The sequence below is a fragment of the Hippopotamus amphibius genome, chromosome 4, assembly GCF_030028045.1.
Source record: "Hippopotamus amphibius kiboko isolate mHipAmp2 chromosome 4, mHipAmp2.hap2, whole genome shotgun sequence".
In the NCBI taxonomy this organism is placed as follows: Eukaryota; Metazoa; Chordata; class Mammalia; order Artiodactyla; family Hippopotamidae; genus Hippopotamus; species Hippopotamus amphibius.
In genome coordinates this window covers 12,450,832-12,478,375 of record NC_080189.1, presented here as the reverse complement: position 1 = coordinate 12,478,375, position 27,544 = coordinate 12,450,832, and the positions used below count along the sequence as shown (strand labels likewise).

Genomic DNA, 27,544 nt, shown 5'->3' with positions numbered 1-27,544 from the left:
CCAGCCCTCCCGGGATTAACAGGCATGAAGATCAGATGCTTGCATAGGAAGTGCCTCTCTCTCTGCCTTCACCCAGGCCTACCTGGACTTGGGAGGAGAGTAACAGGGGTCCTAATTATAAATGATAGACACTTTCCTCTCCATCCCCTTCCCCAAGGTCCAGTCCATGATTCACGTGTCCCAGGGCATTGCGACGAATAATCTCCCAGCCTCGGTGGCTGCTGCTTCGAGATGTGGTCCGGGACAGGGAGGGAGTTGGGAGGGCCAGGGAGGCTCTGGCTAGAATCCCACTTTCAACCACTGAGGGCTGTTTCTCCGAAAGATGCTCGTGTTCTTCATCCTTGTCTGAGCCCTTGAAAGCTTCCACATAGCGACGTACTCGCAAAGTATTCTGATCTTGGTTGGTCTCAACTCTGAGGATGGGAAAGGGAAGAGGACTCAGCTGAGCTGGGGAGAGGTGGGCCACGGGGAGAAGCAGAAGTAAAGGAGGCATGGGTGGGAAACAGGAGTGAGAGGAAAGGGGGAGGAAGTTAGCAACATTGAAGCCAGAAGACCCACTACCTTCATATGAAGGAAACTGAAGCTAATCCTCCAGTTTATGGAGGATAAACTGGGAGAGAGACCCAAAAGGCTGTGCATTCAGGATTTGGAGGGTAGTAGGATGGGGGTGTGTTGGTGGGAGGAATGTGGTTGAGTATGAAACAGAAAACAGAGCCAATTAAAAGATAAATGTATTGTAAGGATGAGGAGATGCAATTCAGGAAATAAACGAGAGAGGAGAGCCACGTCAGGAAGAGTTGAAGGTAGCGTGTGAAGGAGCAGGTTAGCTTCACGGCTAGACTAGAAGCTTCGAGAATGTACTAGAAGTGGGGGTTAGGTGGGAACAAGACTATACCAAGTTGGATAACCAATGCCCACATTCACGCACGGACACATATTTGTAGCTGTTCACACATTATTGCCCTTATGTACTGACTGCCTGGCATCAGCTCTCAGCATTCTTTGCACCCCTTCACTTCAGCTCCATCCCCCACCCCCAAACAGGCTGATGCAGTCTCACTTTACAGAGTGATGACATCTCCTTTGGGTCCAATTTGGAATCTCAAGAATGGAAAGGAGGGTCATAAACGCAGAACGGGTCACCCTTGCTCCCATAGCCTCACACCAGTTGACAGTTCACACATCTACACTCACCGCAGGAACCAGCGATCCCCCAGCCCGTACTTGTACCCACAGATACCGGAGCGAGGCCACAGGGTGCGAGGCAGCTTCCTCTCCAGCATTACTGTGGTGGCCACGACCTAGGAGCAGCCAAGAGATAGAGGCAGAACTCAGAAAGAGCCATGAGGTTTAGAGAACCCTGAGGCTACTGACACAGGGAACCAAAAGGAACCCGTGGGATGAGGACACCTGAGATCAGTGGAGGTGACAGCCACTTACCCACCCCCTAGCCTGTGCGAGGTGCCATGCTACCTGCCTTACTCATCACTCACCATAAAAGGAGGGAATATTTTATGAGTGTTTTGAATAAGACAGTGACCCCTACATTACCATTCAGATTCATGGAAAATGAGTCACTCCAAACTAATCTTATTTCCTTTTTTTGTAGGAAAGCCATAGACCAATTATCTTGATTTCAATAAAATGATTAAACAGAATCTCTATGATCTTAGAGATGAAATTCTGCTGCTGATGTGCAGGGAATTTGCAGCAAATTAAATAAATACCCATAAACTAAGAAGAAAAAGGGTGAGTGAATGACTCCAAACTTGGCAGGGAAAATTCTAGTGGCATGTCACATGTTCTGTCCTTTGCCCAACTCTCATTAATTACTTAGATGAAACATACAAGACAAGCTTATCAAATATGCCTGTGACACAAAACTGGGAGGGACATGTACTATGCAAGATGACAAAGCAGTAAAGCAAATATATTCTAATAAAGAGTTAAAAAAAAAAAAGATCTCACTAGACTGGAATACTGGTCAAAAACCACTAACATGAAACTTAAGTAAACCAAATGTAAGGTCCTACATTTATGTGTAAGACTAAAGTATCATTTGAAAAGATACATGCACCCCAATGTTCATTGCAGCACTATTTACAAAAGCCAGGACATGGAAGCAACCTAAATGTCCATTGACAGAGGAATGGATAAAGAAGATGTGGTACATATATATAATAGAATGTTACTCAGCCATAAAAAAGAACAAAATAATGCCATTTGCAGCAACATGGGTGGACCTAGAGAGTGTCATACTGAGTGAAGTCAGTCAGACGCAGAAAGGCAAACATCATATGATATTGCTTATATGTGGAATCTTAAAAAGTGGGTACAAATGAACTTATTTACAATACAGAAGAAGAGTCATAGATGTAGAAAACAAACTTATGGTTACCAGAGGATAAGTGGGGGGAGAGAGGTTGGGATTGACACACACATACTACTATGTATAAAATAGTTAACTAACAAAGACCTGCTGTATAGCCCAGGGAACTCTACTCGATACTCTGTAATGGCCTATATGGGAAAAGAATTTTTTTTAAAAAAAGGATGGATATATGTTTATGTATAGCTGATTCATTTTGCTGCACACCTGAAGCTGGCAAAACATTGTAAATCAACTATACTCCAATAACAATTTTTAGAAAAGACTAAAGTATTTGTGTTAAGTACAGGAAAAATGGTAAAGGAACCTAGCTAAGTCAGTCATGTAACAAAGATGTGGGGGGGTCTAGTTGATCACAAGCCTAGTAAGAAGCGATTGCATGTTTGCCAAAAGACCTGACTCCATTTTAGGTGCCATTTATAGTATAGTGTCCAAAGCCAGGAAAGGCATGACCCCTCTTCATGCTGCATTTCTCAAATCATATCAGGACAGGACCATTCTAGTTTCAAAAGGCCTAAGATCTATTAGGTCTGAAGAGAGGGTCAGTCAGGATGGATTGGGTCCAGGGAGCTTGATTAATTGAAGGAACTAGGAACCCTTAAAATAGCTCGGCTCTCCACTCTGACTTCTTCCACCTCCGTCTTTCTCAGTACTCTGCCTCTCTTGGCCTTCTCTCTTTTTCTTAGTTGCGCCAAGTTCCCTCCAACCTCAGGACTTTCAATCATTCTATTCCCTTTCTCTGGATAGCACTTTTTCTTTCTCTTGAAAAGGACATTTAGTGTTTCTTCTTATGCCATCATTCAGCACCCATCCCCCCAACCTTTTTATGGTAACAGAACCCGTCTTTCATTTAGAGAATCACACCTTCTCTGCTCTCAGTCCATCAGCTGGAGTAGACTGGACTTCACACAGTCCTGGTTAATTGGTCTATTCTGCCTCAAACTCCACCACCACCACCACCACCGCCACCACTCTCTAATCTTTGGCCTTAACCTTAGATTCAAGGATGCGCGTATGATCAAACTTGTTGCAATGAGGTGGGTTCGGGGGCAGGGGGAGGTGCTCTTTTAAAGGCTACAGATCCACAGCATTGGGATCTGGGGCTGATTGGAATTTGGGACACAGTGCACCTGCTCATTCCTTTGTAAGTTTAGGGCTTCTCTAAGCTATCTCACCATCATTGCACAAGAGATGGACTTAAAAGAGTCAGGACAAAAGAGAGAAGAACAGAGAAACTGATGCAATGTTTGAAATAAGAGATCCAGGCTCTGACCAGACATGCCTAAAGCTGATTTAATTCCTTAAACTTTCCAGTTATGAAGGTCAACACACCCTTCTCCCACTGCCTTTTTTTTTTTTCAAGTCTATTTGAGTTTAGTTTTCTGTCCCTGTAAGCAAGAGTTCTGATTGATACAAATCCTAACTTCCATCCCTTCTGCTCATTCTTCTTAGTTGACTAATTCTTACCCATGTTTAGGGGCTCATCTCAAATTGTCACTCCATCAGGAAAGCATTTCCTAAGTTTCCAGTAAGACTCCTCTGTTGCCTCCTCTTCTTAGCATTTTCACTTCTCTAGGACACGTTTGCTATTCTAATTGTACAGCTTTCTGTGAAGTCATTTGTTTAATGTCTATCTTCCCAGCCAGACTGTAAGCTCCATGAGGGAACAGACTGTATCGTTATACTTGTTGTCCCCAGATCCTAGACATTTCCCAACACAGAGCAGGCTCTAAATAATTGCTGCTAATGAATGAAAAGTCTGAGGGGATAAATAGTGACTGTATTCAAATATCTGAATGGCGCTCCTGTGGGAGAGTGTGTTCTGCACTATACGAGAAGAAAAAACTGGGGCCAAAGAGTGGTATAATGGAAAGATATGTTTCAGTTCAATGCAATATGGACTTTCCTAATAACAAAAAGTTTTGAAATATAAAAAAAAAACAAACCTCTCTCTTTCCAACCTTTACCCAAATCCACATGATAATAAGGTCTTAATCAGCATTAAAGAAGATACTGAATGACCCTCTGACCAATAAATGATTATATATTGGGTAGGAGCTCAACTAGAGGACCATTAAAAGCATTACCAACTCTAAGATTTTATTAGCCTATGATGATATAGAGAAAAGATTCTAGAGAAACAGTTATGGAAGCAAATAGAAAGTAAGGTCCAAATGAAAAACTAGAATATACAAGAACAAGACAGTTTCTAGTTCCCACTGGATTTAAGGTTTAGTCCTGACTCTATTGTTCCCTTGTGCTCTTGGGTATTGATCCTAAACCTATCCTACCATCCTACCCTTTTTTGTCCCCTCCATCTATCCAAAATTACCTCTGTTGAGGTGACAGCCCCACTGAGTTGTTCCATGACTCTCCTAAGAATCATCTACCATGACATATTCCACTTTGATTTTTCTCTCCATCCCTGCCCCTTAGTAAGACTAACACTAATAACAATAGCCAGGACATGGAAGCAACCTAAGTGTCCATCAACAGAGGACTGGATAAAGAAGATGTGGTACATATGTACCATGGAATATTACTCAGCCATAAGAAAGAATGAAATAATTCCATCTGCAGCAACGTGAATAGACATAGAGATTCTCATACTAAGTGAAGTAAGTCAAACAAAGACAGATATCATATGATATCGCTTATATATGGAATCTAAAAAAAGGGTACAAATGAACTTATTTACAAAGCAGAAATAGAGTCTCAGATGTAGAAAACAAACTTACGGTTACCAGTGGGGAAGGAGGGGAGGAATAAATTGGGAGATCGGGACTGACAAATACACACTACTATTTATAAAACAACTAATAAGGACCTACTGTATAGCGGGAACTCTACTCAATACTCTTTAGTGGCCTATATGGGAAAAGAATCTAAAAAAGAGTGGATATATGTATAACAGATTCACTTTGCAGTATGCCTGAAACTAACACAACATTGTACATCAACTATACTCCAATAAAAATTTTTAAAAAATAATAAAATACAATAAAAGGTAAAAAAGTAAAAAGACTAACACTAAGGAACTCACCTGGGCCCTCCAGAGCTCGTCCTGTTCATGGGCCACCCGCCAGTGAGTGTCACCCATCATGGCGATGAACAGGTTGAGCATAAGGAGCGTGGCGATGATGGCGAAGGCAAAGTAGACGATGCTGAACATGAAGGGCAAGTTCACGTCGTAGTTGGCGGGCCCATCGATGATGGTGAGGAAGAGCTCGAAGGTGCTGAACAGCGCCATGGGGTAGTCATAGAACTGCCCCAGATTGGATGGGTCCTCTGTCTGGAAAATGACAAAGAACGCTGCTCCGCCCATGAAGAGGGCATGGAGATCAGGAAACAGGGAGTTATCCCAATAAGCATGGGCCTGGTAGCATTCATTCTACCTCCAATATACATCTTCATACATTTACACACATGCACATAAATGTAGATATGTGAATTATACACATAAGTCACATTTTCCCTGTGGACCTGGCTAACCCTGAGAGGTCCTGTGATCAAGTTTATCATACCAGTAATACTCAAAATTTAGCAAATATCTATCTCTCGATCAATCAATCAATCAATCAGTATAGTATATGCCTCCTAACTGGTTTTTACATTTTAGAACCACCTATTTAAAAGGCAAGTTGTTACAAGAATGCATGGAATTTCCAACAATTTTAAAGAACTGAGCACATGAAAGGGCTAAAAGAAAAGCATCTTTAAAAAAATCTCAGAATTCCCTAGATAACCATCCATTACTCTGAGATTTCCTGGGTGAGCCTGGACCATCACAAAAAAAATGTTTGCTCAGTGCATAGCCTACTGGATGGTACTGGACATCATGGAAACTCATGACAGCATCAGAACCTCTAAAAGACCCATCTCTGTGTGAGGAATGGAAATATAAATAAGGTGACCCCAAGAGCAGAACTAGGGTCTATGACAAAGCATGGCTTTTCAACCACAAAGAAGAGATGCTTTAGGAGATCTACAGGAAACTACTCTGTTATATTTCCTCATTTTGCCTGTGTAGATGCAGGTGGGATAGAGGGTGGGGAGGAAGTGTACATAAGGAATCTTCCACACAGGCAGCCTGTCAAAGTTTTACCCTCTGAGAGTTCAGATCTTGGTGTAGTTTTTTGGTCTACTGTTCTGTGGAAACCCCCATTAAGCAGGGGGATGCCTAGGACAGGAATGGCGTCCTTTGTACTAAAATCCATGGTCCTGGGACTTCCTAGGTGGTGCAGTGGTTAAGAATCCACTTGCCAATGCAGGGGACACGGGTTCAATCCCTGCTCCAGGAAGATCCCACATGCTGTGAAGCAATTAAACCCGTGCACCACAACTACTGAGCTTGTGCTCTAGAGCCCAAGAGCCACAACTATTGAGCCCATGTGCTGCAACTACTGAAGTCCATGTGCCTAGAGCCCATGCTTTGCAACAAGATAAGCCACCACAATGAGGAGTGCATGCACCACAATGAAGAGTAGCCCCCGCTCGCTGCAACTAGAGACAGCCTGTGTGCAATAATGAAGACCCAATGCAGCCAATTAATTAATTAATTAATTTTTTAAAAAGCCATGGTCTTTAGGGTTGTGGGTCTTCACACGTAGTCTGGTACATCCACCTGCCTCATGGAGGTTCAGCCACGGACATGGAGGACTGGGTTAGACTTGCTGCCGTTTGCTCTTCCTCTTTCAGCCTTTCCCCAAGAACAGTCTTCCACTTGTTCCCTTGTGCTCTCCCTCCCTCTGCTCTGTCTCATCTGTTCTGTTCTGGGTGTTTCCCCTCTGCTCTCCCTGACACCCTCCCCCTGCACCCTGGGTTGTGACTGGGTCCCTGCTGGCCATTCTTCTTCCAGAGTCTCTTCATAACTCTTCTGCCTTCCCCTTTCTCTCTTCAAACTCTCCAAATCCGTTTTTTGTACCTCCTTTTTCAAACTCCTTTCTTTTCTTTCAACTTTGACCACACATGGGGGGAAAAGGCATCTTATGTGTTATTGAATGCTTTTCATTTCATCTTCTGAAGTGTAAACATAGGAGAGTTAAATACTGGACTGTTTGCCTATGGCATCTTTCACAACCGGCCAGTCTTTCCTGTTTAATATCCTTCTCTCTCCAGAGCCCTTTGTCTATCTCTCCTTTAAAGATCTTGCAGGACAATTAGTCAACATGAATGGTATTGGACCAGAAATTCAGAGCACATGGGTCTACTCTCTAGGCAAACCTGAGTGACCCTGATCCTAAGAACGCGAGTGTGTTTTTTGATTCACTTTCCACCAGGGGGAAGAAAGCAAAAGGGAGTACAAACGAGAAATAACTGAGAGCAAGAGTGAGAGGGTAATTTCTGGAGAAATGAATCCGATGATCTGGTGAAAGAGTAATGCTCTTACCTGAGGCAAATCCCACAATAACCACAGCCATCAGCCAGCAGAAACGCAATAGGTCTCCGAAAATCATCTGCAGAAAACAGAGAGGGGAGGGAGGGTGGGAGGATCCTTTCTCCACCTGCCTCTCAGTAGCTACTGCTGCTAGATCAGAAGTCATCCGAGTTCCACTAGATCCACTCCAAGCAGCATTTTCCTTTTTGCTCCCACTCCCTCCCTCTGTCTGGGAAAGGTCCAATGTCTGAAGCCAGATGAAATTGTGGGAAAAGTACTGACCTTCTGGATCATGATGGTGAAGGGACCCAGCATCTGGAATCCTCGAGCAAAATACATAACACTGCACCAGCCCAGCACCAAGGCGGAGGACATGGGCACTACCTCCCCGTTGGTATTGGAAAGCCGCATCACCATGGTCACCAGCACCAGGGAGGCGTAGGTGATGCTGGGGGGAGAGCAGAGGGGGAGGGGAGTGAGAGGAAGGCTGGAAATATTCTAGGTCCCCTCCAGCAAGGCACTGACTTGCATGGGACCCACACACTCGGGCTCAGACTTCACACCTAAACCTATACACTGTCACACACACAAGTCCACTGGAGAAAAATCCCTGGAGGTGAGGGTCCTGGAGAGGGATTGGGAGACCTGGGACATTTGTGGCAAGGGAAAGCAGGGGTCTGGAAGGAAGGACACTCACGTGATGACATGGAATGGCCCCCCGAGGACAGTCTGTCCAAAATAGCGAGAGAAACCAACCCTGAAGATGTCTGGGATCTGGGAAAAGGCCAGGAAAACAAAACAAACAAAAAACAAAAAATTGATGTAGACTTCAGTTCAATCTGAGGCCTCAGGTGGGTGGCCTCAGCCTGGACCCAGCTACGCCTCACCTCTAGGAATAGGATGATCACAGCCCCGAAGATGGTCATCAGCTCCCCCACCAGACGAATTTTATCCTGTTGAGTCACATAGGCCTCCTGTGGGGAGAAATTCAGGATAAGAAGTGCTTTCTGATGGACTGAGAGTCAAATCCTTTTGAGTCAGTGGTCTAAAGCAGCTCAACCCTACCCAAGATGAAGAAAAGATCCCCTTACCACCACCACCTCCACCCTCCATTGTATTTGCCATTGTGGCTCAGTCTGTGACCGGGTCATTAGTCTATATAACCAAGGCTTAACATACATATGTTCCCTATCCTAACAACTGGAGTTACCACCTAGCAAGTCACCTCTTATATATATGTTGTGAGCAGTAATTATGATGATGTGTGTACCAAGGGGCTGAGGTCACATTTCAGAGCATCAAGTTAAGAAGGCTAAACCAACAGGAAGAGGTATCAGTGGCTTGGGCTGGTTTCAGCTATGCTGAAAGGCCAGCTTTTCCAATCTCATTTTGATTCCTGGCAGGTAGAATATAAACACATCACAGACTTCAGTTTCCGGTGTGGATACAGAACCTATCAGCTCCAGTGAAACCTTGAATCAGTCACTAAAACTCCCCGAGCATGGGATTTCTCATCTGTAAAATGGAGACTATAATGCTTACCTCCTAGGGTTACCATTTGGGAGACCAAATTAGATGATGTATTTGGACATATTTTATAAACCATAGAGCACTATAGATATATTCATTGTGGTTTTATTATGATTTGGCAATATAGAAAAGGGCTAGAGACACTCTATGGCTTTCAATTCTGAGGAAGGCTCTGCCTTATCCTGGATGGTAGGTGTAGAAGGTACAACCCTAAAGTCAAGATGGAGTAAAAAACATCCTTCTTCTGCACATGGTACTTACACTAAAAGTCTTGCACCATTACCCAGCACAGCAATAGAATTCTACAATAATGCTCCTTAACTGTTTTGAAGTGGTAAGCCCATCTGAGAATACCATGAAGGCCACAGACCCTCTTTCTGGAAAACTGTGTTCACATATACCATAATTCCCACATGAAATTATACAAGGAATTTCAACACATTTGATTACCCCTTAGACTTTTGGGAACTCTGTTCTCCAAGGTCACATCTCTGAACTGTACCCTGAAGACAGGAGTTGAGAGTCCCCGAGGATGATCTAAGCTGGGGAGGATGTGATCCCTCATCAGGCATGAGAAATGCCTATCATCTCTGTTCTGCTGATAAGCTGGAACCTCTCAACATCCCTCTGCAGGATACTTGAGCATTGTATTCTCCAGTCCAGTGAGAGGCATAGCTTTTGAAATAGGTAGAGATGCTGTGTAGTAAGAGGTGATCTACAGTATAAAGAAGGCACCCACTAATGTATCCCATGGCCACTCAGAGGGTGTGTGTCAGCTCAGCAGAAGCCAAGGATACTGCCTTTAGGGAAGAGTAGGACCAGAGTTACTAACAGACGATGGAAATGTTTCAGGTAAATCATATGGGACCAGGGAAGACCAGGAAAGGAGTTGGTAACTATGTACCTAGTAAACAATGTGGTCTAACAACTTGTGACTAGACTTTAGTTCCTTTGTTGTTGTTGTTTAAAAAACTGATGTTCTGTAAACTTCTCTCACATTTATCTCTCTTGAGAAACTGGCAAATTTTATTTTATCATATAGTGGGACATTTCCCTTTTGCCTTGCTTCCAAGGAAGCTCCGAGTTCTTTTATTTATTTATTTATTGTTTTGTAATCCTCGGCTCAAGCAACTATCTTTTCATCACCTCTCCTCCATCCTAAAATTCAGATGATGGGTCTTGTGAGCTTCATGTTCCTATAGTATCTGTTTTTCATTGTAAAACAGGCCAACTCCTTTTGAGAATCAGGTTGTAGGATAAATAATAAGTTCAGTAACAATAGGAACAAAATAAAATTAAATATAGAAATAAAATAACGGCATCTGTGCCATATATGTGTCTGTACAGAATTTTTAAAACGTAAAAAAAACTTCAGACCTTGGTTGCATATGTCTGGAAAACTGCCACCAACCTTTTTCCTTGGCTCAACTAAGAAGACTGCACTAGTTGGCCAGGAGAGTTGTGGGAATCAGAGTGCCCCTAGTGGGCAGCAAGAGAGTGGCATCAGCTTTCTCCCTCAAGAGGTAAAAAGGTAAAACCCCAACTAATGGAGAACATCAGGGATGGTTTTGGTTACCACAGTTCCCTTCTGGGGCTGTTCCCCTCACCAGCACCCCTTAGCTTGTTCAACAGATTCCTTTAAGAGTAGGAGTTCCCCTGCTCAAGTTCACCAGTGAGTAGCAGAGGTGTCCAGAGACCCCGAGCTTTTGCCTTTGCTCCATCTGGGATCTGATTGCCCTAAAGGAGCTGCCTCCACCACTCTGTACCCAAAGGTCCTCTATTTAAAAGCAGAATGCAGAGTGCCACAGCCTCCCGAGAGCCCCCTTCTTTGCTACTTTCCAAAACCACCACACAGCCCTTTTTGTAGGGTATTTATTTATTTATTTATTTATTTATTTTAAACTTCTCTCTCTGGAAAACAAAAGGTAATATTCATGTGTGAAAGTCGCTGTGAAAATAATGGTAGTTCATACAGTTCAGTAGCAAAAAAACCCCAAACAATCCTATTAAAAAATAGGCAGAGGACCTAAATAGAGATTTTTCCAAAGAAGACACACAAATGGCTGAGAGGTGCGGAAAATGCGCTCAGCATCACTAATCATTAGAGAAACGCAAATCAAAACCACGGTGAGATATCACCTCAGACCTATTAGGATGGCTATTACCAAAAGACAAGAAATAGCAATGTTGGTGAGGATGTGGAGAAAAAGGAATCACTGTGCACAATTGGTGGGAATGGAAATTGGTGCAGCCACTATAGAAAACAGAATAGAGGTTCCTCAAAAAATTAAAAATGGAATTACCACATGATCCAGGATTTTCACTTCTGGGTATATATCGAAAGGAGATGAAAACAGAATCTGAAAGAGATGTCTGCACTCCTGTGTAAACTGCAGCATTAGACACAGTGGCAAAGATACGAGGAACAAGCTAAATGTCCATCAGTGGATAACGGATAAAGAAGATGTGATGTACATATATATGTATGTATGTATGTATATATACACACACACATATATATATACAATGGAATATTATTTGGCCATGAGGAAAAAGGAAATCCTGTAATTTGTAACAATAAAGATGGAACTTGAGGGCATTATGCTACGTGAAATAAGTCCATCAGATTAAGACAAATACCTCATGGTAGCACTTACATATGGAATCAAAAAAAAAAAAAAAACAGCCAAACTCCTAGAAAAAGAGAGTAGAAAAGTGATTGCCAGAGTCTTGGGGTATGGACAAAATAAGGAGAGATTGGTAAGGAGAGTTCCAGGGGCTGACTTGGCCGGGGGGAGGGGTGGAAGAACTGGAAAAACGTGACTTAACCTCACTCATTCTTTAAGACTGATTCTTATAACTCTAGGGTGGGGGTTACCTAGGACGTCACAGATCACTGAGTAATGAAATTCTTTGAATATCACCAACATTTCTAAAGAAACAGTCAGTCCTAACAATCAACCCTGATAATCAATCCTAACGTGGGGACTGTAATTAACTCTGCTCTGAAGGTATATAACTCGCTCAAGTAAGACCCCTTCTCGGGTTTTTCCACCCCCTTCTGGTGTCTGTGCCAGAAGCTGTTGTACTTTCTTCTTAATAAGCTGTCATTCTGTAATTTAAACCTGAGCGGCGGCTTGCTATTGATCCCGAGGAGAAATTCTTTTCTTTCAGAGATCACGAATCCACTCCCTAGATGGATTCTACCGCATCAGTAAAAGGGTACAAACTTTCAGCTATAAGATGATTAAGGTCTGAGAGGCTAATGGTAAAACAAGATGACTATAGTTAATTACACTGTATTGTACAACTAAAATTTGCTAAGAGAGCAGAACTAATTATTCTCACCCCCCCCAAAAAAAGATAAATATGTAAGCTGATGGATGCGTTAATTAACTAAAAGATAGGAATCCTTTCACAATGTATATGTACCTCAAATCACCGCGATGAACACTTTAAATATCTCACAGGATTTCCCTGGTGGTGCAGTGGTTAAGAATCCGCCTGCTAATTCAGGGGACGCGGGTTCGATCCCTGGTCCAGGAAGATCCAACATGCCGAGGAGCAACTAAGCCAGTGAGCCACAATTATTGAGCCTGCACTCTAGAGCCTGAGAGCCACAACTACTGAGCCCGCATGCTGCCACTGTTGAAACCCTGCACCTAGCGCCTGTGCTCTGCCACAAGAGAAGCTAGAGCAATGAGAAGCCCGCCCACCTCAGTGAAGAGTAGCCCCTACTCGCTCCTGCTCGCAGCAAATAGAGAAAGCCCGTGTGCAGCAATGAAGACCCAATGCAGTCAAAAAATAATAAAATAAAGTTCTCTTAAAAAAATAAATATCTTATAATTTCAATTGTCAATTGTACCTTGATAAGGCTGAAAAAATAATATAGTTGTGGGCTTTTAAAACATTTTTCTTTTCTTTGATTTCAAGGGGAATTCTAGCATTTCACACTCATGTAATTTTGGCTCTTGTTTGGAATACTGTTTTCAAAGTTGAGAAAGATTTTAACTTTTTAAAAATGGACAAGGGTGTTGAATTTTAATGAATGACTTTCTGATGTCTGTTGAACTGATAATAAGAATCCCCTCTTCACCAATCACCCTTGCACTTTTAGAATTAAACCCTAAACTCAAAGTGGTAATGAGGTTTTTGTTTTGAATTTTTTAGAATTTTGTTCTTCGGGGATTGTATTCAAGATTTCCTGTCTGTAGGGAGACATCTATCTGCAGCTTTCTTGGTCTGTGGTTCTAATGAGAAGGGATCAAGGGTATGTTTAACAAAGTGAATTAACAGAGACACTCATTTTCAAAGTCCTGTTCATTTAGCCTCCCAATTCTTTCAAATGCTCCTCTGGCCCTCAATCCACAGCGCCACTGCCTTAATGCAAACCCACAGCACCCTGTACCCACTGCCCCTTCATTCAACCCACTCTTCACCTCGATTTTGGACTGGCCTTTCTCAAATGCAAATATCAGCCCATGGCGTTTCTGTTTAATACCTTGCCTAGTCCCACCATATACATGGAATAAAAATGAGGGGGAGATGGCAGTGATGGGTATTCTCTAAATCCTCATCATAGTAGAAATTCAACAGCTAATGTTTAATTAATGAATAGAGACAGAAGCGTATTATTCAGCAGCACAGAGATGACAACAGGGATGCATGAAGAGCTTAAAGAGGTAAAAACTGGCTGCCTCCAGGAAGCAAAGCATGGGTGAGGTGGGGCAGGCCAGCACACTCTTGCTCTCCGTTATTCCTGCCACTTGATTTTTAAATCACGGGTATGTATTCTTTTACTTAGATGTGCTCATAGTGAGACAGGAATAAAAGATAAGACTCAGACTACAAAGCGTGATATACAGAATGCTTGCTGGGCTGGCTCCTGCCCCAGGTCCCCATATTCTGTGTGAGCTCCGGTCACATTGAATTATTGGGGTCCTTGGTTGTTAAGTCAGGGCTTTGTGCCCTTTTCTTTGAATGCCTTCCTCCACCACATGTTTCTGGTTCACCCTTAACCTCAAAAGACCCAAGTCACAGCGTTCTTCCTGAGTCCCTTTTCCTGCCCCTCCACGCCTAGGTCAGGTGCCTTCCCTGCAGATGCGTGGTGCTGGCCTCTGGTTACAGCCCTTCCCCAGCACACTGCAGTCATCTGGACATTCCATGTCTCATCAGGAATCTTAGAGCTTCCTGAGAGCAGGGAACTCTAACTCCTTTTTATCCACGATGCACACACAGTAGATGCTGCATTCATAAGAAAGGAAAGAAGGAAGGGGAGAAGGAAGCAGGTAAACGGACAGGTGCCCCCTGAGCAGGGTCCAAGAGTCGCAGAAGGGAGTAAAGGGGAACCAGGAGGTGGGGACCAGGAGGCAAGTGGGGGAAAGGATGACAACGAATCGGACTTGTCTGGAATTTCCAGATGCCGAGCTCAAGGTCACCTAAGCAGGCTTAGCTAATTAATACACTGAGAAAATACTCCCCCCAGCCCCTTTAAAAATAAATGCCTTTCAACAATGACTGGGATTTTTTATCTCTTTACATGACTTAGGATTTTGGGAGCTGTCAACAGCCAGATCCCCTGTGGAGGCTGACGGGTCCTACTTTGTTGAGGGTTAGCCTAAAGAGTGTGTTCTCACTTACCAACCAACAGAGTTCATTGTCTTGAAGGAAGTGCCCAGAGAGGGGTGGGCCTAGCAGAGCCTGGGTACCATTGTAGGGAAGGGTGGGGAGCAACTGTAACCATGGGGAAGGGAGAAGGCACCAGAAACAGTTGTCAAACCCCATCCTAGACACTCTTTTTCTCCCCAAGCATCTTGCAGAGGAATGAAGCTCCCAGAAAGAGACCTGCTGGTTCATGATGAAGAGTTACTCTCATCCTCTAAACGGTTCAGGGCTCCTAACCAGGCTTCCCATCAGAATCAGTTGGGAAGCTTGGTTACCGCACATATGCCCAGGCCATCCCTGGGGACTGTAATTCATTTGGAGCAGGGACCTGGCATCCTCTTTTTTAGATGTAAGTGTTCCCGCTATTACCCCCACTTGGGAACCACTGGGCCAAAAAGCGAGGAAGAGCTCCTGGTTCCCATGTAAGTCTACCTTCCAAGGGCTTACTCAACGTCCTAGTCTCTGTGTTTGTTCAGGAAGATTAACTTGGGAAATATCTGCTTGCTACAGAGGAGTCCTCCTTATACATACCCACAGAAGCAGGACTTACCCTATCCATTAAAAGGTTAGTCACATTAAAAAAAAAAAATGGGGCCTATTATCAAAACTAGAGCATAGAGCATAGGGAATTCCCTGGTGGTGCAGTAGTTAAGAACTCACCTGCCAGGGGAATTAGATTCCATCCTTGGTCCAGGAAGATCCAACATGCCACGGAGCAACTAAGCCCGTGTGCTATAACTACTGAGCCTGCATGCTCTAGAGCCTGAGAGCCACAACTACTGAGCCTGTGTGCTGCAACTACTGAAGGCTGCAAGCTCTAGGGCCCATGCTCCACAACAAGAGAAGCCACCATGATGAGAAGCCTGCACGCCGCAACAAAGAGTAGCCCCCGCTCACCACAACTAGAGAAAGCCCATGCACAGCAATGAAGACCCAACACAGCCAAAACAAACAAACAAACAAACTAGAGCATAGACAGTAGCTCAGTAGCTAGAGGTTGGAGGCAATACTGAGGTCTGGCTTCCCACCCCTGCATTCCAGCATTCCTTATCTTGGCAGGGAACTATGAGGTGTGCCCAGGTACAGGTGAGTGTGGCAGGCCCTGGCTAGCTCTCAAAGCCTGGAGGTATGAGTTCCTCATGCAGTGGGTCCTCCAAGGAAGAAGCCTGGGATTGAGCACATCACTCTGGAGGGAGAAATGGCCTGGTTTTGTATTAAAGGTGAAGGTTCTGAAGTGAAGCAGAGCAGAACCCCCGATCCCAGTGCTGCCCTTACTAGCTGAGTGTCTTTACCAAAGTATTTAACCTCTCTTGATCTCAGATCCACCATTTTTAAAATGGTAACAATAATTTTCTTTACTTATTAAGCTATCTATGAGGGATCAAATGGTGTAATGCTTTGGCATTTGAAATGTGGTCCCTAGAATCACAACACCAGCAATACCCAGCAGCAAGTCAGAAATGCAGAATCTCAGGGCCCACACCAGCCTACTCTCAGGATCTGCATTTTAACAAGATCTCAGAAGCAGTGGTAAATGCATGTCAAGTGCACAAAGCAATCACCCAGTAGATGTTATTTTTACCTACCAGGCTCCCTGCTTCTCACCTCTTATCTTTAATTTGTTGTGTTTGTTCCAAAATGAGTCAGTTAGGACCCCTGAGTAAAGCAGTATAGAGCTGGAGATCAGCTGGGTTTTCAAATAGCTGTGGTGCTTTGGATTGTTGAGAGTTTATGAGGAATTGTGATGTGTAGAAAAAGCAATCCCACTGACAGTGACAGGTAGAGTATGATTTAAAATAAATGGAACCTATGAGTCACTCCTGCTGTGTCCTCTCCCTGACTATCTACATCACCTCCGCTGTGCAGCAGTGATGATTTTACCTTCGATAAGTGTCCTGACGCCAACCCCTTCTCTCAGTCCCTTCATCACATCCTGAGGCCAATCCCCCATTATCTTTGCTCGCTGAACTGTAACAGCCTCTTAACTAGTCCCCCCCCACATCTTCCCTGGCCCCCTCAAACCTGTCCTCCACCCTACAAACAGAGACATTCTTCTGAAACAAAAGGGTTATCAAGTGTTTCCCCTGTTTAAAATCCTTCTGAGCCTTCCATCACCTTTAGGATAAAAAGTAAAATCCTCAGTATGGCCTCCAAGGTCCTGTATGACTTGAAAAAGGTGTGCCTGGACAACTTCACCTAGAGCCCCCTGTCCCAGCTCCCTCTACTCTAGCCAGTCTTCCTTCAGTTCCTAGATGCTGGCAAGGGTCCTCCTGCCTCGGGGCTTTTGAATATGCACCTTCTCTGCCCAGAACTCACATTCCACCTTTTATTCATACCCATATCTTAGCTCAGTTACCTTCTTCAGGGAAGCTTTCTCTGGCCTCCCAGAGTGCCCAGGCCTGTCATAAGCTCTCTCAGCACCCTGTCTGTTTTCTGATCATAGGGAAAAAAATCACAGGAATTGTAGCCATCACAGGTTGCCGTGAAATATCTTTTCATTTCGTTAACATCAACCAGTCTGTAAGCTCCAAAAGGGCAGAAGTTGCTTGTGTTTTGCTCAGACCAGGTGGAATTTCCAACACCTACAACAATGGCCCCACTAGGCTCTCAGTGATTGTTTGTTCAGCGAAGTGATTTGGCAGTGGAGAGATCAAGGGAAGCTTCAAGACACAAAAAGGAAATCTGATAATGGGAGATCGATGCCCTCTTGCTGAACAGTGAGTCAGGGATCTAAATGATCAGAGTGATTGACTTCACACTGGAAAGTTGAGTAGATGTCTCCTGAAGCCAGGAGCTCTCAGTCCAAGCTGAGTACGAGAATCACTCAAAGAATTTCTTAAAAATACCGTTGCCCGGGCCTCAGCTTCAGAAATTCTGATGTATCGGGTGTGGGGCAGCTTAGGAACCAGTATTTTTTACCAGCTTCCCTTGTTCCTAATGTGTAGTCTTGCTTAAAAACCACTGATCTAGCAAGAGATAGGATCGGCCCAAGGTCAAACAGTTATTTGGTTTCAGAGTTAGGACTCAAATCTAAGCTGCCTAACCCCAGACTTTGAACTTTCTTCTCACTTGGAAACCTAAAAGAACTAGGACTATAGTGCACGTTGCTGCCTAAACCAAGTAGACGTTGAATGGACACAGAAGATGAACTCTAATTAATCAAGAGCATTCTAGGGAAACCCTGAAAAAGCGTAACTTTTACGGCCACACAATGAGGCATCTTAGAGTGAAGACACTGAGAGAGCTCCAAAGCTGCACAGAGATCAACTGACTCCACCTTCATGTCTGTCTGCTTTTGTGTAGTTTGTGCCACCTCATTTAGGAGTATTTTCTTTCATTTTGACTGTCTGGAGACAGTGCTGGGGGTTACTCTCATGAAGCCCAGTAACTTTTCTAGACCCCATGAGACCCAAAGAGGAAATCCTACAGTGACTGAGAGCTCTATGTGTCCAGATTTATTAACATAATTGGATATAAAAGAATTCATTTATCTAAGAAAAAGCTCCATGGGCTAACTAATGTGGCAACAATTGCATTCATCAAGTCAAGACCCTGTATTGGTACATTTTCATTTTTCTAAGACTTTCAAGTAGTAAAATTGTAGAAAAAAAGAATTTCCTATTATTCAGCAAACATGGTACATCATGAAAAGAGAATCTTTCAGCTCACAGTGATGTATTTGGGGGCCCTTTATCTCATCCCAAGATACTTCCTGCTGAATAAGAGGAAAACATCATCTCAGGTGTTCCATCAACTCAGTACCAAGGCTCAAGGGGTAATGCCAAAAAAACACAGACCTTGGGATTTCCCTGATGGAGCAGTGGTTAAGAATCCACCTGCCAATGCAGGGGACACGGGTTCGAGCCCTAGTCCGGGAAGATCCCACATGCCACAGAGCAACTAATCCCATGTGCCACAACTACTAAGCCTGCGCTCTAGAGCCCGAAAGCCACAACTACTGAGCCCGTGTGCCACAACTACTGAAGCCCACGTGCCTAGAGCCTGTGCTCCACAATAAGAGAAGACACCACACTGAGAAGCCCCACACTCACAGCGAAGAGTAGCCCCCACTCTCTGCAGCTAGAGAAAGCCTGCACACAGCAATGAAGACCCAACACAGCCAATATAAATAATAAATACATGACAATTTAAAAAAACAAAAAACAAACCACAGAACTTCACTGATGTTCTTTGCTATTCAAACCACTTACAGCAGCATTCTTAAGTCCCCTCCCCCACCAATAAAAGACTATTTGAAGTTAGGAGTCTTCTATTTGGGCCAAAGTGGCTTTTATTGATGTGGGAGGCAAAAGGGTAAAAATGCCCAAGGGGAAAAGGAAGGATTATCAGAGAGAAAACAGAAGGAAAGTTTGTGCACACAGCTATAATTATGCTTCACCTAGTCCTCAGGCAAGGGGAGGGAATCTCCTAATAATAATTTAGACTATTTGGGTCAGAGGAACACATCTGTACATCATTAGTCCTGCCCCAAAGAGAAAGAGCCACGTTGGAAGGAGACTCAGTAATAATCAGCTGCTTAGCATCACGCAGCTCTCAGGCTAGAAGCCTATCGACATTCTAGGTCCGGACAATCCCCCCAAAGTTTGAAACAAAGGAAGGTTGGAAAAGGATGCATCTGAGGAAGTAGAGCCAAGAACGTTAGAAAAGTCCAGCCACGCCCACGTTTACCCATTTCCTCCACTGCCAGTCACTCACCCCTCTCGGCTGGCCATCTCCAGAATGTCCTTATTTCCTGTTGTGTGGTCTCCATACCGGGGACAACCTTCATGTCTAGTGTGAGACACATGGAACACAACCTCCCCCAAGCACGCCTGTGCCTGCCTCCACCAAGACAGGCCTACCGCACTCAGCCTTGTCTTTTCCAGGCAGCAAACCCTGCTTTGTGAGAGACAGAGGCCCTGGACAGACACGAGCACACTGTATGTACCAAGAGGCAATTATAGAAGCATGGAGTGTCTTGACCTACTTCGGGATTCAGTGAGGCTCTTTGTCCCGTTCTTTCTCTGTGCATCCACTGTTTCCGGTCTCACATGACTCAGGTTCTGTGCTCCTTAACTACCCCCGAGCTATACCCGTGGCTGGCCCATCGTGCGTTGAGCATAAATCTCCAGGCATCGAGCTCTTTCTCGCCTGGCAAAATTCTTCCTCCTCGGTCCTTTGCTTTCTGCCCACATACCTGCACTCCCTTTCTGCTATTTTCAGGTCACTAGGACAAGAATTTTGGTTACCTATTAAACGAACCCAGGGTTGAACGTATATGCCCAGAAGCACTCACGCGAGTCTGCTCGTTCTGTTACGCCAAGGAGTTTGCTCCCTTCAACCACAGACTCTGCTATCTACACCGCACCTCTACTCAGCCATCCTCACCCCAGGTCTCCAAAGGTGACCCACAGAATGGCAAGCCCACAAGAATAAAAGGGACCTCAGAGACTATTTACTTCCGCCTGCTACCCAATCCAGGCATCCTTCTGCAGCACACCGGACACGTGGCCAGACAGCTGATGTATCACTGCCAACATGCTCGTATTGGCAGTGCTCAGAAGAGAATGCAGGTCAGAGGGATGTCTGTGCTGCCCTAAAAGACTAGAAGCAGATCAGAAACGGACCTGGAGCACAATTTTCCTCCCTTTAAAACAACAGGGTTTCCATGGAAGGTCACATTTACAAAGGTCGGGTCCGCTTGGTAAATGACAAGGAATTTTACAAATGTATGGCATTTTTAATACCAAGCATCCTTTCAAAATTCACGAGAAAACCACTGATCCCTGACAAGTCCACCGTTACTCATTAAGCTCCAACCCTGGTCCCCTTCCCTCCTGCCTAATTTCTGTCTGGGTGGTTGGGAGCCTGTCCCTGCCAGACCCAAGGGAGTGGGACCTTTCCTGAGTACCATGGCTCTGGTTTCCAGTGCCATCACCCCGTGCTATCATCCCCTCTTCATCCCCTCTGAGAAGAGTCACCTGGAACAGCTTCTGCTGGAGGATGGTGATGTCTCGGGAGTCTGTGCGGTTGCCGCTACGGTACTTGAGAGGACGGTGGATGCAGCACATGGTGAAACAGATCATATAGAGCACGTACAAGGCCCCCAGGATGCAGAAGTACGGCCGCCCGTACTTCCTCCACTTGAAGCTCACCAGCTGCTTCACTGGGGTCTGCTCCAGGATCTGGCGAGCCTGCCATAGAAGGAGAGTGCAGCTGGGGGTGACCAACAGAGCGAGGAGCAGCGCCAGGTTTCCCGCTGGGTCCCAGGTGTGCAGGGGCGTGGTCAGCATGAGCATCCCTGATTCAGTGCATCTGTCATTTCTTTTACAGACAACTAGTCAGCTGCTACTGTACGCTGGGTCTCATGCTAGTGCTGCAGATAAAGCGTGACAGAAGTAAACACCAGGACCTGCAGCCCCACGGAGGCTCTGAAGGATGAGCCGTAGATGGTTGAGTGAAGGGAGAGTTACGCAAGGTCATCCCGTAAAGCAGCAGCAGTTGCCAAGGCAGGAAGGTGCGGGAAGACATTGGCGGATGAGGTGTGGTTGGGGATACGGCAGAAGCTGTTGGAGGGGTGGGCAGGGGTTATTCTGGGTGCAGCAGCTAAGGGCCAGATCATGGTACCTCGTGAATACGAAGGTAAGGAGTTGGATTTTGTTTTCTGAATGCAAAGGAAAGCAATTGGAATGTTCAAGCAAGGAGGTGGTCAGATTTGCTCTACAAGTATTGTGGACGCGAGAGGAGCAACAGAGGACACAGAGAGTGGGGTGTGGCCATAATCTCCACCAGGTGGGTTAGTGCTCAGATATAAGTAGCCAGTGAGACGTTAGGGATGCTCTTGAGAGAAGATGATGGGTGGCATGAGGCATCTGAGAAAGTAGGAAAAGGCAAAGCCAGAGTGCAGCTGGCGGGATTATCCACTAGCAGAAAGAATACCTTTTCCATTGAACCTGGAAGGAAGGAGAGACACAGTAGACAGTTCCCAGATCTGCTGGGCAGGACAAGGCAGGAAGCTGACAGACCTCCAGCCAGAGAGCCTCTATTTTCATCATAATGAATCTGGGTCTCCTGATAGAACTGAAGGCAAAAGCAGTGACGGTTATAAAAGGGGCTAGAAAGGAATTTTGAGGGAATAGAATAGCTGACTAAGACAAGAATACACCTGTAGGAGAGCACTGAGAGCTAGCTGAAATCAGAGACCAAAGATTTGTGGTGGGGTTCCCACCCAAATGGACTGGGGTTCCCATTCCTAAGAAATCCTGCGCTGAGAAAGTTCATACCAACCAGCCACTCCCCGTTTCCTCTGTTCATCAGTACCAGAGATCATCTGAGCTGGGCTCTAGAAGGGTTCCTAGGACATTGTCAGGTGGCAGATAAACAATGGGAAATACATTTTGTCACCATCTTGGAGGTCCCAGAGACACAAACTACTTTCTCCTCTCTATAAGTCTTCAACAAACGCTCCTTTCCTTTATATCACTCAACTCAGTACTGTCTGGGTGACCCATGCATTTTTTCCTCTCTGGAAAGCTTGCTTTTCCTTCACCTTCCTGGTGATTCCCAGCTCCTCCCTGAAGCCCCAGCTCAAGCACATCCTCTGTGACATCTTCTCTGGTCCATCCAAGCCAAGATAAACCAACCTCCATTCTGCTGCCACAGTGCATGGCATAGACCAGACGATGATGGTTTATGTTGTACCCTATCACGATTATCGAGGACAGGGACGGGAAATTGACAAAGTTGATTGAAAGGAACTGTGTTTTATTTATTTCTGTAGTCTTAGTTCCTGGTAGAGTGCCTGGGACACAGCAAGAAACTCAATAGGCTGAATGAATGAATGAAAGGAAGCAACTTCCATTTGGAGAGTTCCTCATATACGTGTTAGTATGAGAGAGGTAAGTGGACCAGAGCTAGGCAGAGGGAGAGTGGAGTTAGGAAAGGGGTGTTGATCGGCATTTTCTCCCAAAGGTCTCAGGATTCTGCCCTCATCCCCATCTATTACAGGGCAGGGAAGTGTCTGGACCCCAGGATCTTAGCAGACAGGCTCTGCATAGACACCTGACAGCTTCTGATCCTCTGCGGTAGCCATACCTCTCGCTTCTTGGAGGAGACCACAAGCTCTAGAAAGGAGACATCCTCTCCCCAGGAGTCGATCTCCGTGAGGTCATAGAGAGTGGAGGTCAGCGGCCCACACACCCACTGGATGTGCTTCCGCTTCTGCATCAGGTGCTGGAACACCTGTGTGGACACAGGGGGGACGTGGGGGTCAGTGTGGGAGGAGCAGGTCAAGGGCAACAGCGTGGCCGCTTGCTCCTTGGCACTGATGGGCAGTTGGGAACTGACAAGCCTCTGCTGACATGAACGTTTTAAATTTTTGTCTGTCTTTCCTTCCCACAAATCCCTATAAAGTTCTGAAAGAAGAGAACAGGTGAGGGGAGCAGAACTCTAGGTTACCACAGCGGATGCTCTCGGGTAAGATTCTCTAATCCTCCTGAGTCAGGAATTCCTGAGGCTGAGGACTTCAGCGATGGAGCTGGAGATGAGGGACCGCCACCCTTCTGGGGAGTTTGGTAAGAAGGGTCAGGAGAAGGACACAGTGGGATTGGGGAGGGTCCCTCACCACGGTGTTGCCCTCCACGCCAGCCAGCTTGAAGGGGGTAAGACCCTGGTGATTGGGCACGAGGTCCAGGGACTGCAGGTGGTTCCCACGCCCATCGTAGGACAGCAGCAGGTTGTACATCTGGCAGGCAAAAGTTTTGTTGGGCTGGAGGACGAGGATGTGCAACACTGTGTTTCCTGGGGGAGGACAAGGGGTGCCACGTGGCAATTGGGACTAGAGTCCCTGATGCTCCCCATGACCCCCCCCAGGGTGGGCCTGTGGGCTGTCCCAGCCCCTCCCCCACCCCCCAGCATCCTGGCTCCCCTCTAGCCCGGCTCTTACCCAGGGAGTCCTGGGCCCGGATGTCGGCTCCATGCTCGAGGAGCAGCCTCACAATCTCCTCGCTGCCCACACAGGCGGCAAAGGACAAGGGGTGCTCTCCTGGGGAAGCAGAGGGCGGCCTGAGCGTGCAGGCTGGGATGGGCAGTCTCTCCAAGTGATGGCCTCTCCCTCCCCACACCTCAGCTCTGGGCCTGGGGACACTTGTCAGCAGAACCAGAGGCAGGGACGGGGCAGAGGGCCCTGGGGTGGTGGGGTTGGCTCTGGCCTTCAGCCCCATAAGGGCGGACCCCGCCCAGCTTCCCCAGGCGTGGAGCCTCCTCAGCCCGCCCTCCCTCTGCTTGCGCCCACCTCCCTGTCCTCCCAGCTCTGGCCCTGGCTCTCACCAAAGTAGAGGAGGTTGTGAGGACTGAGGCGGAAGACTGAGCCTACAGCCCTTGCAGAGACACTAGCCCCGTGGTCAAGCAGGGCTTTCACCAAGTTCACGTTCTGGTTCATGACAGCTATGTGCAGTGCCGTCTGACCTGGACAAGAGAACCCTCAGTTATGGGGTCTGTTCCCAGTTCTCTCAGTGACACAGCATCCGCCTGGCTTACAGGAGATCCCTGACAGATCCTTGCATGGATTTCTGCCCTCGACTCAGCAGAGTGGTGCGAGACGGAGGACAAGTCATCCCTCTGGCAGTTCACTTAGCTGTCCCCACCTCCCGACCACTGGGGGTGGCATATGAAGGTAATCGCTCTAGTGCTGCTATGAAAGAAACTTCTGTCCTTCAGGGAACATGAAAGGAGTTGAAGGGAAATAATAAATGACTCAAGAAGGTCACGGAACTCAAAGCCAAGGCTAAGACCTTTGTCTTCCTTCCAACTCAAGGGAGGCCTTCCTGATCCTCCATCACTCCTTCCCCGATGTACCCTCAGAGGCTCATTTTAAGAGATGACTTCAATTGGGAGATTGGGATTGCCACATAAACATTACTAATAAGAAAAAAAATACAAATCGTACACTTTAAATATATGCAGTTCATTGTGTGTCAACTATATCTCAATAAAAGTTCTTTAAAAAGAGAGAGAGATGACTTAAGACCCTTCCCTACATGTGCCCACCTTGAAAAACCATTCAGGCTCCTCACCTACAAATGGCTCAAAGATGGTGGGCTCCTTGACCAGCTCCGGGGCAGCCTCCATCAGCACTGTGGCAGCCTCCAGATTGTCATAGAGGGCAGCCACGTGCAGTGCCGTCTCCCCCAGGGCTCCTGGAGCAGAGGGAGACAGGAGCATCAAACACTTCCCAGAGACACGCTCCAAGGCCCCTTAGCAGAAACCCTCAGAGAGCCAGGGGGTGGGGGAAGGGCAGGGGCTCCATCCCCATCACATCAAACTCTCATCCCACCTCGTTGACGAAAGTCACAGGTTCGGTCCAGCAGGAGTTTCTTCAGGACACATAGGTCATTATCCTTGGCTGCCCGAAGCAGAGGAGACTCTCGAATCCTGGGAAAGGATGAACAGGAGTCAGAAAGAGACAGAATGGCAGAGAGGTCAAGGGCAGAGAGGAATAGACAGTGTCCGCCTAGGACAGACACTGGTCACACAAAATGTGCAGTGACACATTACAACGTTGTTTCCTGGACTCTAGCTGAGGGTCAGACTGGGCAAAAGCCTGTCTCAGGGTCCCTGTGTGGTCGCATCGTGCCACCTCTTCCCATGTGAGGGGGCTTCGTGGTTCAGCTGAATGAGGGCTGGTGTGCCTGAGGGAGGAGGGCCCAGGCCATGGGATGGGTGGTCCTGGTGGGCCTGGCTGAGTCAGTCTAAGCTGAGTAAATGTTTCGAGAACTTGGGGACCTGGAGCAGGTGGAGAGGGAATTGCTGCCTGGTTTTGTCCCTGCTCCCAGGCCTGCTGAACCAGCTCTCTTTAGCCAAGGGGAGTTTGAGAGACCAGAAGGGGGCTGAGAGATGGGCCAGCTATTAGAGCTCAGAGACTTGGGAGCTGCTGCAATGCTGACTCCCCCAGGGGCTGTTCTTTAAAAAGAGAGAGAGATGACTTAAGACATTCCTGCTGTGAGGATGGAGAGCTTTGAGGGGGACCATGAAGGATCTATCCCTCCTATGCTTATCCTTAGACTCAAGTGTCTAAACGTGCTGCTTGTACTAAGGAAGAGCACAGCCATGGGCTTCTCTGAACATGTGCATCTCGGAGTGGGTGGGAGGAGCCCCGTGGAGATACCCATCCCATGGTACCTCTGCCGGTTAATCTTTCTTTCTCCCCTGCCTGGCTGAGCCAAACAAGAGATAAAGCTGAAGCCGGCTCCTGCTGGGCAAGTATGTGTTGGCTCTGAAGTTGAACACAGGCATGGTAGGTAGAGGGTTGGAAGGGCAGAGGTGAAATGCAGATACACAGACTGACCAGTGGTTCCTGTGATGTCCTCCCGCCCCCACTTCCTCTCTTCCAATGGTCTCATAGGCCAGGGGAGAGAAGCTTTTTACGGAAAGGAGAGGCTTTGATGTCAAGGTAGAGCTTGGGTCTGCCCTTCACAGAAGTGCTCTCCAGAGGGATGCAGCAGAGTGAGGGCCAGGTCCCTGCCCCATCTCACGCTAGACCCTCTGTGTGAGTACACCCGGCTCAGAGCAACCAGGGCCAGGACTGCAGAGTCCACCCCTGTGCCGAGGTCTCTGCTCACAGCCTCAGTGCTCAGGCCTCTGTGCTGGAGAAGCCACTGCCCACGAGTTCCGCCCTGGCTGGCCGCCCAGCTCTGCTAATGGCTGCTCTCTGATGGGAGACAAGTCCCCCAAACACCCCGAGGCAGAGACCAGCCTTCAGGATGGGTCCCTGCTCCGGCTAATCTTCCAGGGTCTGGACCTCAGGGCCGACCATGAAATGCTCTGACCCCTGGGGCACCAGTGCTGCCTGAACTGCCCTCGGAACAGGCCCAGGACTTAATCTCTGTCTCCTAGGGACCTAGCACAGCTCCGCACCCAGGAGACTCAGTAAAAAGCAGAGGGACTCTATGAGTCCCCACTGGGACTCCCCAGTGTCGCCTGGTTTCCCCGCTCAGTCGGTCAGCTGCAGGAGGTACCCGGACCACAGCTCTCCTCCCCTATTCCCACGTCATCAACTTTCCTTCTCATTAATGGTATTTCCTCACTCTCTCTTCAACCAACAAGTGTCCTGAAACCCACAGGATCGCAGCTCCTCCCCAGCACCCGGCTCCCCGCCAGCCTGCACCAGCCTGCTTCACTCCTCCCCTGCCCTACACTCTGGCTTCTTCTGCCTGGTCCCTTTGGGCCCCCCGCCCACGCCCCTCCTTCCTCAGATGAGAGCTCCAGCATCATTCTGCCCCCTCTTTCCCGTGGCCCAACGCCACACCCCCTACCGTCAACTGACAGAGGAGCCGGGCTTTGGTAGCAGGTGCACTGGGCCCATCCGGCACCTGGCACTGAACTCTGGGCTGCTCTGTTGGGGAGACAGACCCAAGTGGGCAGAGGGTTTGAGGCTCAGGGAGAGGAGGGGCAGCCTACCTCTTCTGTTGCAGCATGTAGGCCTCGTCCAGACGCTGATCCCAGTCTTGTTGTCCCACCAGCCAGGAGGTCAGAAGTTTCTGGAGTTGGATCCAGAGCCCCCTGGCCTTGGGTGGAGGAGCTCCCAT

General features: G+C 46.8%; 1 protein-coding gene across 1 annotated transcript; it reads right to left on the bottom strand.

The window, feature by feature from the left end:
• Positions 1-115: 115 nt before the first annotated feature.
• Positions 116-27,544, bottom strand: TRPV5 (transient receptor potential cation channel subfamily V member 5). Its single transcript, XM_057732355.1, has 15 exons — positions 27,417-27,544; positions 25,294-25,391; positions 25,034-25,156; positions 24,288-24,425; positions 23,905-24,003; positions 23,584-23,759; positions 23,055-23,201; positions 20,942-21,154; positions 8,654-8,740; positions 8,464-8,540; positions 8,049-8,214; positions 7,779-7,845; positions 5,433-5,701; positions 1,195-1,301; positions 116-413 (listed from the first exon to the last, which is right to left on the bottom strand). Exons 1-15 carry the CDS (start codon positions 27,542-27,544, stop codon positions 116-118), a joined length of 2,193 nt encoding a protein of 730 aa, XP_057588338.1.